At 43.2% G+C, this 15,905-nt stretch overlaps 1 protein-coding gene across 1 annotated transcript in view; it reads right to left on the bottom strand.

Moving 5' to 3' along the window:
- The window catches only part of ninl (ninein-like), a 132,453-nt gene that overhangs the window by 94,705 nt on the left and 21,843 nt on the right, over nt 1-15,905 (bottom strand). The window contains exon 4 of the mRNA XM_078230189.1: nt 6,183-6,388. Within this exon, the coding sequence (XP_078086315.1) occupies nt 6,183-6,388 (206 nt within the window). The remainder of the gene's footprint in view (nt 1-6,182; nt 6,389-15,905) is intronic.

The raw sequence follows: 15,905 nt of genomic DNA, 5'->3' as shown, positions 1-15,905 counted from the left end.
AATTGATAAGTATTCCCTTCTCAAATAAACAAAAAGAACTGTTGCAGTCAAAGATTCCATAGCACGAGTTTTAAGCAGAGCAGAAGAGTTCTCCTTGGCCAACATTTATCCTTCATTCAATATCCCCAAGAAATATCACTGCATTTCCTCCAGTACATAGTCAATAAATGCTTCCATTCGCTATAAAGTGCTTTGCGATGTCCCAGAGTAGTGAAAATCATCATATCGAAACAACTAGAAACAGTAGCATAATGGTAACATTACTGGATGAGTAATCCAGAGCCCAGACTATGATCCAGAAACAGGAGTTCAAATTCTGCCACGAATCCTGAAGATAAAAATACAACTCTCTTGTACGATGAACACAAAGCTACCAGAATGTCATAAAAAACCCATTAGTAAATGTGCTGTCTTTAGCCATTCTGCCCTGTATGTGACTCCAGATCACCGCAGTGTGGTTGACTCTTAACTGCCTTCTGAAATGGTCTAGCGAGCCATGAGGTATCCAACAGCTAAAGAGTGGTCAAAGAATAAAACCGGACAGACCACCTAGACATCAAACTTGGCGTCGGAAATGACAAAGACATGCACTAATTTGTAAAGTTCTCGTCTGACATCTGAGCCTTGTTCCACAACTGGGAGAGCTGTTCCACAGACCTGTCAAACAATGGTCTGACATAGTTATACTCACTGAATCATTCTTTACAGCCAACATCTCCTGCTCCTCCAACACCATCCTTACAATTGTCCAGTCCCACTGGCTGGACAGACCCATCAGAGGTGGTGGTGGTACAGTGCTATACAATAAAGGAAGGAATTGCCCTGGGAGTCTTCCAGCGATTCCAGATCTCGTGAAATTTCATGGTATCAGGTCAAACATGGGCATGCTGATTGCCAAATATTGCCCTGACGAATTAGTAATCTTCTATGTTGAACGCCACTTTGAAAAAGCAATATGGGTAGCAATGGCACAAAATGTGCTATGGGTGGAGAACCTTTAAGGTCCAGCACCAAGAGTGGTTCGGTAGTACCACTGTTGTCGGAGCTGATGGAGTATGAAGGACACATCTGCCAAACTGGGCCTGCAGCAGGAGGTGAGAGAACCAACATGAGGACAAAAATATTTCCAATTCCAAGGTCTCATTTTCATCAATCTACAAATTTATTGGTCCAAGACTATAATGGTGGAAATGACCACAGCAAAGTCCTTGGGGAGATTAAGCCCTCTTGTTCACACTGAGGGCACATACCATTGTGATAAATGGCATAGATTCAGAACAGATCTAGAAGCTCAAAACTGGGCATCCTTGAACCACCGTGGGGTCCATCAGTAGCAGCAGAATTCTATTCAACCACAATTTGCAATCTCATGGCCCTGCACATCTCTCATTCCACCACTACCATCATTGCAGAGGGACCAACTCTGATTCAATGAGTGCAAGAGAGTATGTCAAAAGCAGCATCAGGCATACCTTAAAATGAGGTGGCAACCTGGTGAAGCTACACCACAGGGCTATTATGGAAGCACAACGCCATAGACAGAACTAAGTGATCCCATGACCAACAGTTCAGATCTAACCTCTGCAGTCCTGTCGCATTTAGTTGGGAATGGTGGAGACTAACTAAATAAACAGGAGGAGGAGGAGGCTCCACAAGTATCCCCATTCTCAATGATGGGGAGGTCCAGCACATCAGTGCAAAAGCCAAAGCTGAAGCACTTGCAACAATCTTCAGCCAGATGAGCAGAGTGGATGATCCACCTCAGCCTTTTCCTGAGATCCACAGCATCACAAATGCCAGTTTTAGCCAATTTGATTTACTCCATGTGATATCCAAAGATGTGCAGGTTACGCGGATTGGCCATGCTAAATTGCCCCTTAGTATCTCAAGGTGTGTAGTTTAGAGAATTAGTGGGGTAAACACGTACGGATATGGTGGGGGTGGGCCTGGGTAAGATGCTCTGTCAGAGGGTCCGTACAGACTCAGTGGACTGAATGGTCTCCTCCCGCACTCCAGGGATTCTATGATATGAAGGAATGGTTGCAGGCAATGGATATTCAAGAATATGGCCCCATCAACTCCCTGAACTACCCATGCCCCTAGCCAAGCCATTCCAGTTCATCTACACACTGGTATCTACCTGACAACGTGGAAAATTGCCCAGGTGTGCTGTGACCCCAAGAAGCAGGATAAATCCAATCTGGCCAATTATCTCTGCATCAGTCTACTCTTCATCATCCACAAACAATGGAGGTGTCATTGACAGTACTGTGAAGCATTACTTGGTGGTGGTGTGTTACAGTCCACTCGGGATCTTGGTTGCTGCAGTGGCAAATAATCTGCTCACAAATGCTCAGTTTGTGTTTTGCCGGGTCACATGGCTCTAGATCTCACTAGTCTTGGTTTCAACATGGACAAAAGAGCTGAATTCCAGAGGCAAGATGAGAGTGATTGTCCTTGACATCAAGGCAGCATTTGACCAAGTGTGGCATCTAGAAACCCTACCAAAACTGGAGTCAACGGGAATCAGGGGAAATTTCTACTGGTTGGAGTCACACTTAGCACAAAGGATGATGATTATGGTTGTTGGAGCCCAATCAGCCCCAGAACATTGTGTAGGAGTTCCTCAGGATGATGTCCTTAACTCAACCATCTTCAACTGTTTCTTCAATGTGTTCCCTCCATCACTGCAGTGTTCAGAATTATGCACAAATTCTCAGATACCAAAGTAATCCATATAGACATGGAGCAAGACCTGAACCACCTTCAGGCTTGGGCTGCCAAGTGGCAAGTAGCTTTCTAGGCATTGACTATCTCCAACAAGGGAGAATCTAACTAGCTCTCCTTGACATTCAATGGCAGTGACAATGTTGAAACCCCCTCCATTATCAACATCCTGGAGTTTACCATACATCAGACCAGGCATAAAAGTTTCTGGCTATATGAGGAGATCAGAGGTTAGGAATTCTGCACCAAGTAACGCACCTCCAGCTTTTCCTAAGCTTGTCCACCATCTTTAAGGCACATTTCAGGAGTGTGATGGAATATTCTCCACTTGCCTGGGTGAGTACAGCTCCAACAACACTCAAGAAGCTTGGTGCCATCCAGGACAAAACAGCTCACTTAATTGTTTATGGATGGGGAACCATTCACTCTCTCCACCACAACCACACTGCGGCCACAGTGTACCATCTACAAGATGCACTGCAATAACCTGTCAGGCTCCTTCGGCAGCACCTTCCAAATCCGTAACCGCTACCACATGGAAGAACAAAAGCAGCAGGTGTTTGGAAACACTATCATGCGCATGTCCCAAGGTCCTTCACAGAAACATTATAAAACAAATGTGGCAACATTAAAAATAATCTTTTTGGTTAGGAGAATAGCAGAGCAGACCCAAATTAAAATGTGCGCAAGCTACTATATGTTACAGTTGTTGTACATATGAAGCAATAAGAAAAGCTTTTATTTCTAGTAAATATATACTATGTGAAGTAATCAACCATAAAGCTTTGGAATTTTTGTTTGCAATGTATCGCAAAATCTGTAACTAAGCAACGATGGAATTCATTCCAGTGAACTGAATCACAGCAGTGCCAATGCAGAGCTTGACTCGCAAGCTGCATAAAACAGCAAGTACATTATTTTGCTAATTGCAGGGAAATAAATTTCCTCCGGTTATGATAGTGGCAAAACAGTCATTCTCTAGATACTGGAAAGGTCTAAAATAGAAACACTAGTAAAACATCTACATTCGGGGTTCATCCCAGAAGATTAATTTATCAAAATGTTTGCTCAATTATCTAGACAATTACGGTTGTACACAAACAGGAAAGGGCTGTATTCACAGGAACCAGTTACTTGAAACATAAACTGCTTGTTTATCTTTTCCGTATCAGTAAAAGGACTTCACTAACTTTAAAATGCAAGAGTGGTCAGCACTACTTCTGCATTCATGGAGCTCTGTAAACTCATTAACAGATTTTTTTTCTCACTACAAAAGCAGTGTGGTTTCACTTGTACCTAGGATTTATACATAATGCTATTCGGCACCTATGTCAGTCCATTGGATCCCAAACACAAACAGGTACTTGACTTATCTTATCCAGTTTTTAATGAAAACCCTTCATGATATTCAACAAATCTTCACTTAACATTCTCTGCTTTGGAGAGAGAGAGCAACCTCAGTTTCTCAGTCTCTCCAAGTTCCTCATCTGTGGTACCACCCTAGTAAATCTTTTCTGCACCCACTCCAAGGCTTTGACATCCTTTCTAAGACATGGTGCCCAGAATTGGACAAATACATCGACTGGGGCCTAACTATTAATTTATTAATTTTTTTAACTTAAATGTTCAGAATCAGCTGGATGGAGAGACAGAGAAATGGGTGGGTTAAATCAAGAGTAGAAGTTCAAGAATCAAAAGTGCAAGAGAAATAAAATAGCTACATATGGACATTGGAAATGAAGATCCCACAGCTTTGTCCTGACAACAATTGAAGGATAATTTGAGGAAGGGAAGGAAAAACAGAAGAGGAAGAAGAAAAATCAGATCATAGAATCTCTACTGTGCAGAAGGAGACCATTCAGTCCATCGAGCCTGCACCAACAACAATCACATCCAGGTCCTATCCCCATAACCCTACATATTTACCCTGCTAGTCCCCCCTGACAGCAAGGGATAATTTAGCATGGCCAATCAACCTAATGCGCACATCAGATGGGTGGATAACATTGAGATGTGGACTGAGGAGGGCTCGAAGAAACAAGAGGATGTCAACGGCCCCACCAAGGCAATGAACGAACAAACTTTCATGCACTCTCCTCTCTGCCTCCATTTATGAACAGTAAGAAGTCTCACAACACCAGGTTAAAGTCCAACAAGTTTATTTGGTAGCAAATACCATAAGCTTTCGGAGCGCTGCTCCTTCATCAGATGGAGTGGATATCTGTTCTCCAACAGTGCACAGACACAGAAATCAAGTTACAACTTGATTATTGTAACTTGATTTCTGTGTCTGTGCACTGTTGGAGAACAGATATCCACTCCATCTGACGAAGGAGCAGCGCTCCGAAAGCTTATGGTATTTGCTACCAAATAAACCTGTTGGACTTTAACCTGGTGTTGAGAGACTTCTTACTGTGCTTACCCCAGTCCAACGCCGGCATCTCCACATCATGTCCATTTATGAAGCCAAGGATCACAAATACTTTTAAAGCCTTCTCAACTCGTTCTACTTTCTTCACAGATTTCTGTACATACGGCCTCCAATGTCTTAATATCCTTTCCTGCATTCTCGAAAAACACAGTCATTAACCACTACTCTGTCCTTCCTGTTCCTTAACCAAGCCTGTATCCATGCTGCCACTGTGCCATTAATCCTTTGGGATTGAAGTTTGTAAAAATAGTCAAATATGTGGAAAGATTTCATTGAGTTAACCATCCCCACCATCCAATTTTGCTCAGTTCCTCACTCGCCCCTTCAAAATTAGCCTTAAGACAACATTTAAAGAGTAGCCACAACATTTAAGTTATGCATAAACTGGATGGACCAAATGGCATGTTCCGATCTGTCATTGTTCATAACTGTTCTAGTGCTTCAAAGGGAAATTTACTGAATCTATTCCAAATTAGGATGCGCCAATATTATTCAAGAAGAAAACTAATGAGGTAGAACAAGCATAACTTACACTTAATTAGCCAAGAATAGTAAATAAAGACATTTCACAGAAGTGTAAACCAGACATAATTTGACACCGAATCACTTTAGGAGATATTACGACAGGTGGTCAAAGAAGTAGGTTTTGAGAAGTGTCTTAAAGGGGGAGGAGAGGAGGCAGAGGGGCGGAGAGGTCTAGGAAGGGAATTTCAAAACTTAGGGCCTAGAAAGTTGGAGCGAAGGTAGTGGGAGGTGCACAAGAAATCAGAACTGGAGGAATACTGAATTTTTGAAGAATTGCAGGACTACAGGACGTTACGGGGAGTGAAGCATTGGAGGGATTTGAACACCATAGAAACCAGTTTGAGCATTTAAAATTCAAGGCATTACTGGACAAGGACCCAACCAACGTAGGTCAGTGAGCACAGGAACAGGACTTGATGCTGGTTAGGGCACTGGCGTTTTCACAGGGTGGAAATGGAGGTCAGCCAGGACTCAAAGCAAAGGATAAAATTGGACAAACCTCCACGCTTTCAAGAGACGCTGAGCGTCGCAAATGACTTCTGTTGGTGCTTTGTACAAACATTTCATCCTTTGCTGCTTTAAAATGAAGCGACTCCTCCAGATCATCTGTTGTTTCCACTTCGGAATCCAGAAATTCGGGTATAGATCGACGGCCATATCGTTTAGTTCCCTTGATGTACTTTGGCTCAATCTCCTTTGGGGTGGCTGAAATCAATAAATAGACAAACTCAGACACACAAACATTTATTGAAATCCCCTCATAAAATAAAGCTTCTTGGAATAAATTGATTTACTCGAGCAAATGATAAGAGCTGAGTTTCAAACTCCACCTTTGAGACTAAGTATGGTGGTGGGTGGCCCCAATGGTGCCTTTCCTGCTGGCCAGAATGGTGGGATCCCACGTCAGATTCTGTTCTTGGAAGCTCATTATGCACAACTGATTCCCCAACCCGCTGTTGGCTGGGGGGGGATCTGAAGATTCCAGTGCCACATGTTAATGGCCCTCCAGCACACTCATATCAGTCTCTCCAGCCCACCTGTCTTCACCAGACTGTGCAGGATGTCAGCAACCCAGGGGGAAAAGGTTGACAGCTTCCAAAAAGAAGGCTGTTCCTCAATTCAACTACCGTCCTCCTTGAGCCCATCACCTGCGAGGTGCCCATGTCCCACTTGGACCTCTACCCCCAGCTTCTGGAGACTTCATGCATTCCTTTGCAGTAAACGATGTGTTATCCCTTTGACCTCCTTGTCTGTGAGCTTTACGTGCAGCCTTGTTGGGGTCCAACTTCCTCCCCCTCAGTCTTCCCTCTGCCTTCTATTGTTCATCTTATTTGCCCATCTCCTTGCTCTTGCTTGCCATTGTAAGCCCTCTCCCTTCTCCTATTCCTTGCACCTCTTTTCACGTTGCCTCGCTCGTCTTCCTCAGGCCACCCCAACCCTGGCCTCACCTTGCATTCTATCCCCTGTTGAACTTTGGACTTTAATTGGGTTGACTGCATAGGTCCCAGAGACGGTGCTATCCAGATAAACACTGGTGTATGGCACCAGGGGGAAGGAGACCCCTGTACTCCTCAACCTCAGGCACATACTGATCAGTGACACAGGAGGGTCCATGGATCCAGCAGCATGTTGTTGTCCATGAAGACCAGCTTGGCATGGAGATGGAGGGTAGGAACCGGTCTCCCCTGGCAGAGTGGTCAACAGTGCATCAGGAGCAGCGAAGCAGTATGGCAGAAAGGCTTTGTTGCACTCACCCTGAATTCTCTTGCAAACTGAGGACCACCCTGTGCACGCTACAATCAGATTTTAGACCAATGAAATATCCTGCTGGTGTGACGCAAGATTGAAAGACCTAATAGGATGTCAGCAGGCAGTTGTTATAATAAATATTCATGATATACAAATGAATGCAAATGGCACTTACGCCACCAGCCGGCAGGAGTACCGGCCACCATTAACCCATCAATGGGAGAAAGGCAACCTGATTTTACGCTGCTGGGTTTCCAACTTTTTGGCTCCCGCTAGATTCTTTGCCCCTTCCCACCACCAAACCTGCCGCAGGTGGGATGGGAGAATTCTGCCCAAAGGAGTTGGGTCGCATCTCAACCAACTAACCAAACTGGAGTACAATAAAATAAAATTGGGCTTTAAAATAAACAACACAATCTACCAGAACATTTCTATTTTACATTCCAGAAATTCAGCATAATGCAGAATAATAGAATGGGTCAACAGAGCATACCTCCTCCAACCACTTAAAGTTTGCCGGGAGCTGACTAATGGTCGGTCTAATCAGGGTTTCAGTCAGTTCACAATTTCTTTGTGAATTCCTGTAGGTTTCCTACCCTTTCACACAGGAACCTTTATAAATTGTTCTTGCTAAAGACATAAATGCCCAATTTAGAATTTTCAAGTATAAAATGAACAAGGAAATACAGACTTTTGTCCTCATTCTCATCTCTTAATCAAGACGGCATGACAACTTGTTGCAAGTGACAGATCATGCCAATCTGTGGGTGGCTAGTGGGCAGTTAGATACAACTGTTAAAACATCCTGTTGACTTTGTCTCCCTAAATCGAAACAAAGTTATTCTTATTCAATGCCTACACTAACCATCCTCTTCAGATTGTGACTGCTTCATGTTTACATGAATCGAGGCTGTGGGTCCAAGTCTTTATTCCGTAGAGTTGAGCACACAATCCAAGCTGACACTCCATTGCAGTACCAAGGGAGTGCTGCAATGTTGGAGGTGAATTCTTTAGGTTGAAATGTTAACCCAAACAAATCTCATGGTACTACTTGGAAGAGCAAGGGAGATGTTCCAGTGCCCTGGTCAATATTCCCCCCTCAACCCATGTCATGAAAACAGATAATACGGTCATTATCTCATGGCTGTTCATTAAACCTTGCTGTGTGCATATTGGCAACTGTTTTCCCACATTGTTACAAAGATCATTCAAGGCAATATACGAATAAACAATTTTCTTTTCCATCAGGCTGCTTTAACCAATGTACATTTTTAAATCATTTAAGACATACAGCTTCATCATTTGACACATTTAGATAACAACACCTTGGGCGGCACAGTAACACAGTGGTTAGCACTGCTGCCTCACAGCGCCAGGGATCCAGGTTCAATTCTGGCCTTGGGTCACTGTCTGTGTGGAGTTTGCACATTCTCCCCGTGACTGCATGGGTTTCCTCCGGGTGCTCCAATTTCCTCCCACAGTCCAAAGATGTGCGGGTTAGGTTGATTGGCCATGCTAAATTGACCCTAGTGTCAGGAGGATTAGCAGGGGAAATGTGGGGAATAGGGCCTGGATGGGATTGTAGTGGGTGCAGACTCAATGGGCCGAATGGCCTCCTTCTGCACTATAGAGATTCTATGAAAAATAAATGCACACATTTGACACTCAACACAATGAAATGGGAAATTTCTTCATCAATTTTCTTCCCTTCTGATTCCTAGTTGCTCTAATATAAATAAATTCTTAGGATAAGGGTGCCACTGGCAAGGTGACAATTTATCACTCATCCCTTTGTTGCCTTCGTGAAGGTGCTGGTGTGCAGTGTTCTTGAACTGCTGTAGCCTGGGTGGTGAAGGTGCTCAGTCACAGTTTTGATACAACTGTGATGTTGGTTGAGGGTTAAATGTTGACCAGGACACTGGGGAGATATCCCCCGTTCTTCTTCCAAATACAGTCATGGGATCTGTTACAGTTGCTTTCGAAGACATTTCTGAGGTCAGTTAAGACTCAACTATGTTGGATTGGGGTCACAAGTAGGCAAGAATGGGTAAGGGTAGCAGTTAGATTTTTGTGATAATCTGCAATGTTACAGTCACTGTTATGGGGTACCAGCTTTTTATTTCTAGATTTGATTTCTAAGTGTGAGGTTGGGATTTGAACTCAATAACAACGATCCATATTGCACCTTTATGAAATGTCCCATGGCGCTTCACCGGACCTTTATAAAACAAAGCGTGACACCGAGCCAGGTAAGGAAATATTAGGTCAGATGACCAAAAGCTAGATCAAAGAGGTAAGTTTTAAAGAGAGTCTTGAAGGAGGAAGATGAGACAGAGAGGTGGAGAGGTGCAGGAAGGGAATTCAGAGCCTGAGATTGAGGCAACTAAAGCACAGCCACCAATTATAACAAAATAATTAGAACTCCAAATGCACAAAAAAACAGAATTGGAGGAGCATAAATATCTCAACTGAGGGATTACAGAGATAGAGCGGGGCACGGCCATGTAGGAATTTGAAGACAAGGATGAAATTTTAAAGTCAAATCTTTCCTTGATCAGAAGCCAATGCAAGTCAGTGAGGACTGGGGTAATAGGGTGACTGAGGTTCTCTGGAGCATTAATCTAGGCTCTAGGTTTACTAGTCCATTAACATGACTTCCATATTACCACATCTCGCTAAAGTGGCCATTGCTCACTTACTAATGTTGATTTGGAGCATTAGCGTTAACAGATTATTAGGAGTCCAATTCTGCCCTCACCTAATATCCATATACCCTTTATGCAAGGATCAGCAAAAGAAAAAAAAAGGGAGAACTTACATGTATATAGCACCATTCATGTCCCCAGGATGCCCCAAAGAGCTTAACAGCCAAATAATTACAGTTGTGACAACTTCAGAAATGAAGCAGCCAATTTGCACACCGCAAGATTTCACAAACAGCAACGTACAGATGACCAGATAATCTGGTTTAGCGAATGTCCATTGAGAGATAAATATTGACCAGGACACCCTTTGAAATAGTCCCACTTTACACTTGCCAGAGGACAGAAAGGTCAGTGATCCTAAGATATCTTACAGCCAATTAAGTGCTTTCGAAGTATAATCACTTTAGTAATGTAGGAAATATGCACCCAGCAAGATCCCACAAACAGCAATGTGATTGAAGTGGGGAAAAATATAGAGAGGAGTACACTTTAAAAATGACTGCCTGGCACATAAAGAGTTAACTGGGAGAGAGACCACAAACAGGCACAGACTCTTAGCCCAGCCAACTACTTGTAAATTAAAACATGTAGGGATTAGACACTGCAGGAAGCCAGTGGAAATAGGGACAGTCCCAGGACAAAAGGGTCTGTTAAAGAGATTAGCCACAAATGGGAATGGGAATACATAAATACAGGAAAACCAATTATTATATGAATGAGCCGAAACTAAACCATTGATAGCCACTGACGTAGGAAATGTATCCATTCACAGAACAATGTGATGTTAACATGCTTATGTCTGTATCTGTCTGTATTCGTCTATAACGATGTGTTAATGATCGATCACCTACTTGATTACAACAATGTGATAATGGCTAGATGTCCAGTCCATCTATTGTGTAAAGGGTATAAATGGTTAGTGCCTTGTCTCCATGAAGCTTCGTTAAAATAAAACTGCATTCTTGAAACCTTCAAGCCTGACTCAGTGGTACATTTCCCACAACAATTGGCGTAGTCGGCTAGGATCCTATTACTGGTGAGATCGATTGGCCACGATCGGAGCCGGGGTAGAGATCACTGAATCTGAGAGAGTCAGACAAGGTCAAGAATACAGTTTGCAAGGGGTTAAACTTAAGGGATATTTGTAGTAATAAGTATTGTTGTATATGATATAGTGATAAGTACTAACTGCTGATAGTGATAAGTAACTGTTGCTTGTGCTGACTGACAAGAGGACAAGGTAGTGCCTGTCTCAAAACCCTGCCTTAGACCGGCTGTTAAGAGGAGGAACCTCCCACGTGAAGGCCAGGAATTGAAGTGGGCAAAGAGACACCAAGGGCACTTCGGATTGTGAAGCACAAGTGGCAGAGGTCAGTTAACATCAAACTCTGTAGTCGCAAACAAACGCAGAGTTGCCATCTGATTGCATGAAAGTTTGAAAAGTTGGGAACTGTACTGTCAATGTTGTGAAAGGCAGGGCGGAAAAGGAGCTTGATCTGACCTAAACCGGACTCCGGTGGAGAAGCACATTGCCGAGGTGGTAATAGTGGGAGCCGTGAGTATAGCTTGAAACCCTGTAACGGTAGTGAAACACGGTGCTACAGCAGTAATAGTGGCCGGGAGTAGCGAAGTCCCTATAGTAGAGAGCACACTTTACTAGGGAGTAATCGTGGCCGGGGTTAGTGAAGTCTGCGAAATGGCAGATAATGAAGTTAAAAGGGGACCTGCAGGATCCCTCATTGAAGTTTACATGACAGACAGGAGAGAGTTAATAAAGAGAATGCTAAAGAATGGCTGGGATACTTCTCAGACCTTAGAGCAGCAGAGAAAGTGGATAGATAGAAAAGAGAAACAAGACAAAGAAGAGAGGAGTATTGTTAATACATCAGTTAGCTGGTCTAACTGAGCAAGTAGTTGCCTCTACTAAGAAGTGGAGTGAAGATAAAGCAAGGATTAGAGAATTAAAATCCTGAGTGAGGGAACTGGAGAAGCAAAACTAGATTTTAGAAGAAAAGCAATGGAGAGGGGAAACTGTCCCTCTACCTCCTTATGAGTCCACACAGCACGGACCAACCGCTCCTCAGGAGGAGTGGGAGGCACTAGAACACAACGTAGCGCCAGTAACCCAAGGGGGAACAAATGTGTGACCAAAGGCAACTTATCAACCCTTCACCCCAGGTGAGAGACAGCAGATAATGGCTTCCCTGGGTAAACTACAACCTAGAAACCCAAACACTAAATTCTCGGAAGAATTAGACACAATCTGGGTAGGACACCAACTACACCTGAGAGACGTACACCAGCTGGTCAGGGCAGCCTGTCCAGCGGATAAGTGGAGGCAGGTAGCAGGTGGACCCGCCGCTCCTCCAGCACAAGATTATAGTGGGGGACAGTGGACACATGCAGTCGCCCTAACATCAGAGATAGATGCCCAACAGGCACCCTTCACCCAGTTTAAAGCAGAGATTCAGAGGGTATTAGGGAATGCTCCCACTAACTGGAGCAGAATTATCACAACAAAAGTTAAAAGGGGAAGGAGCTTCTGAATACGGGGAACGATTGTTCCAGGTATATCAAGAGTGCTCAGGACAAGGGAACCCAGGTTGAGGGGATCGAGCGTTCATCCAGGCTTTTAAGGATGGACTCTCTCGTGCTCACCAGGTCATCCTAAAAATGGGAGTGATTATGTCCCAAGATTACAATGAATTGGTAGAATGGGCTCGTGGCATACCTGGAGGTGGATAGGAGAGATCTTAGTTTTTGTAGTTCAGTGTGTTTGTGTGATCTGGTAGCTTGTCGAATGTAGGTGGTTGTTGTTGTATTAGATTGAGAGCAGGAGCTGAAGCCTGTTTGTTCCTGTGGAGTGTTTGTTGCAGGCAGTGGGTGTAGTGCATCGCACCTTGGTTTAGCCTCAGGGGGGCTGGGGAAGTGTTAAAACTGTTAAAGATTAAAGTGATAAGATTTCTTGAATTTACTTCTGTTTTGAGTTTGATTACAGTTTGGAAGAAAGAAGAATAAAAGCGACTGTCTTAATCAACATTCTGTATTCTCTTTAGATGTTTTATTTACATCCCAGTTTGAATGAAAAAGGATGTGCTGTGGAATGACTGTTGGAAGCTTCCATGTGGGTCTGTGTGTGTTTAAACAAAGTGGTTGCGTGGATGTTTTGTTGTTGTTTGCTTTAATGTTTTAATGTTAAGAAAGGATTTAAACCTTGGAAGGAACCATGTGCTCTTTCCTTTGTCTTGAAGTAGAAATTATAAGAGTTAGTTGAGAAGTTAAGAGAAGAAAATAAGTAATTTTGTGGAAAGGAAGAAAAGCAGAAACAAAAGAATGAGGTAAATATGTTGTCTATGAGTCAGTTTAAAGTATATCAAGTCAGTGAAATGCAGTGTTAAGGTCCGCAGGATATCGCGATTTACGAACGTCTGATAGTTTAGTATTCTGTAACTGGTTAAAATTATGTACTGCCGTCGGAATTTCATGTGCCATCTATTGTTCAAGGTTTGCCAAATATAAAAACACTGCAAAGCTTAAAATTTAGCCAGTTAAGAATCAAACCAAAACGTTTCTAATCAATTAACTAATACGTATTGTACCTACTTTGATTTTGATTCGGCGCCTGTTATTTTACAGGGGTTTTGATCTGGAGCCCAGTTTAAAAATGGAAACGGCTTGAATTAAAAGGGTTTGGATATCATGGTTACGATGTGTAAAGTGGTATGATACAGCTGCCGCTTGATTATTTTTATTATACAGTATAGACCCGAGAATAAAATCAAATCCTGAAAAGCCTTAACCAACTTTGTATGATATATTCATATACTATATATTGTGTATCAAATTAGAGATAATGTAAGAGTGCATCATATAAAGATCGGAGCTGTATGGCATGTGATTTTAATGGGGAAAGCGATGTCTTTTGATAGGATTATATACAAAAGACTGGATGTCCAGCTGCAGCCAAAAAAAGCCAGTGCAAAGTTTATTTGATTCTCACTAAGCTTTCTATGGAAGGGGGATATGTAGTTAAATGTAAAATGCACCAGCCAGAGCCATACAAACATCGGGAAAAATGTGGACAGAGGTATTGCCCACTATACTAATGAGATTAAGAGCTACCACAAACCGGACAACCGGATTAACCCCTTATGAACTAATGACAGGACGGGCGATGCAATTACCAGAAAGCATCATAACAGGTGGGACCGATGTAGGTCCACTAAAAGATAAAATCACGAGATATGTTTTGGAACTGAGCACCGGACTAAAAGGGATGCGCAAATTGGTAAAAAAAACAATCAGGAAATAAAAGACGCAGAGAGAGAGCTTGAAATGCTCCCTGACGTCCCAACAGCGGGAAGTCGCGTCCTAGTAAAAACATTACCTGACAAACAAGGGTTTGCACCAAAATGGAATGGGCCATATGAAGTTATAATTAGTGGAGACTCCTGTGCCTGTATAGACATAAGAGGGAAAGGTGTCTAGAAACACTGGACACAGTTAAAATTACACAAGGGAACAAATAAGTAATTAAATTGATGAACTAACAGAACTGCTTTCCTCAACACAGGCAAAGACTGCAAGCAAGAACGACTGGCGCGTGTGGGTTGATAGATAATATAACTCGTAAAGATTATATGGATTATAGTGTTAGGTTTGATATTTGATCATTGCGAATATGTATGTAACTGTACTACTTTGCGTTGTCACGACTGTAAATTTAACTGGATTGGAGGATAACTTGTTTTACAAAGCTCACATACATTTACACGGGAATCGAACTGTATGTTACCCATTAGCACAATAGAAATCATAGAAACCCTACAGTACAGAAAGAGGCCATTCGGCCCATCGAGTCTGCACCGACCACAATCCCACCCAGGCCCTACCCCCACATATTTTACCCGCTAATCCCTCTAATCTACGCATCCCAGGACACTAAGGGGCAATTTTTTAGCATGGCCAATCAACCTAACCCGCACATCTTTGGACTGTGGGAGGAAACCGGAGCACCCGGAGGAAACCCATGCAGACACGAGGAGAATGTGCAAACTCCACACAGACAGTGACCCAAGCCGGGAATCGAACCCAGGTCCCTGGAGCTGTGAAGCAGCAGTGCTAACCACTGTGCTACCATGCCGCCCTATTTGTAGCCACCCCTGGGTGGACCCCTCATGACTTATATATACTGTAGATACATCAGATACACCCTGTAAGGGACAAATTGGCAAATATAAGAGGTATACAGGGGAGATGTGTGGGACTTGTAAACCCCACAGATCCTGTGTGCAGGGGGTTCCAACATGTGGGAGGAAAAGCTTGTTCAGATACTACAAGCTATCCGCTTTGTTTTACGGGGCAGGGATGGGGATGTGCCTATGCCTTGGTCCCCAAGAATGATTCCTGTGTACAGACGCAGTGTGTCCGTCAACATTGTCGGGTTAACAAGGGACAGTTTACTTGCACTTGTGATGAACAGAAATGTCTAAATATAACCGCGGGAAGACAGCTCATTTGTGGACAATGCAATGGAACTCATGTAAGCTCAGCCAAATGGACATACCCATTTGATACTTACCAGGTGGTGGGATCAAATGGGGAGTCAAGTAAACTGAACAACTGGCAATATGAACAAACTCATAATCAAGACACTAAATATTACCGGGCTAAGAAGGGATATGTGTTCCTCTTCAATGGTACTTACATGACAGAAACACCAAACCTCCCAAACCGTTTTGCAGTAGGAACAATCGGACCACCGACTG

Source organism: Mustelus asterias, chromosome 15, assembly GCF_964213995.1.
Source record: "Mustelus asterias chromosome 15, sMusAst1.hap1.1, whole genome shotgun sequence".
NCBI classification, from domain to species: Eukaryota; Metazoa; Chordata; class Chondrichthyes; order Carcharhiniformes; family Triakidae; genus Mustelus; species Mustelus asterias.
This window is presented reverse-complemented; position numbering and strand designations above follow the sequence as displayed.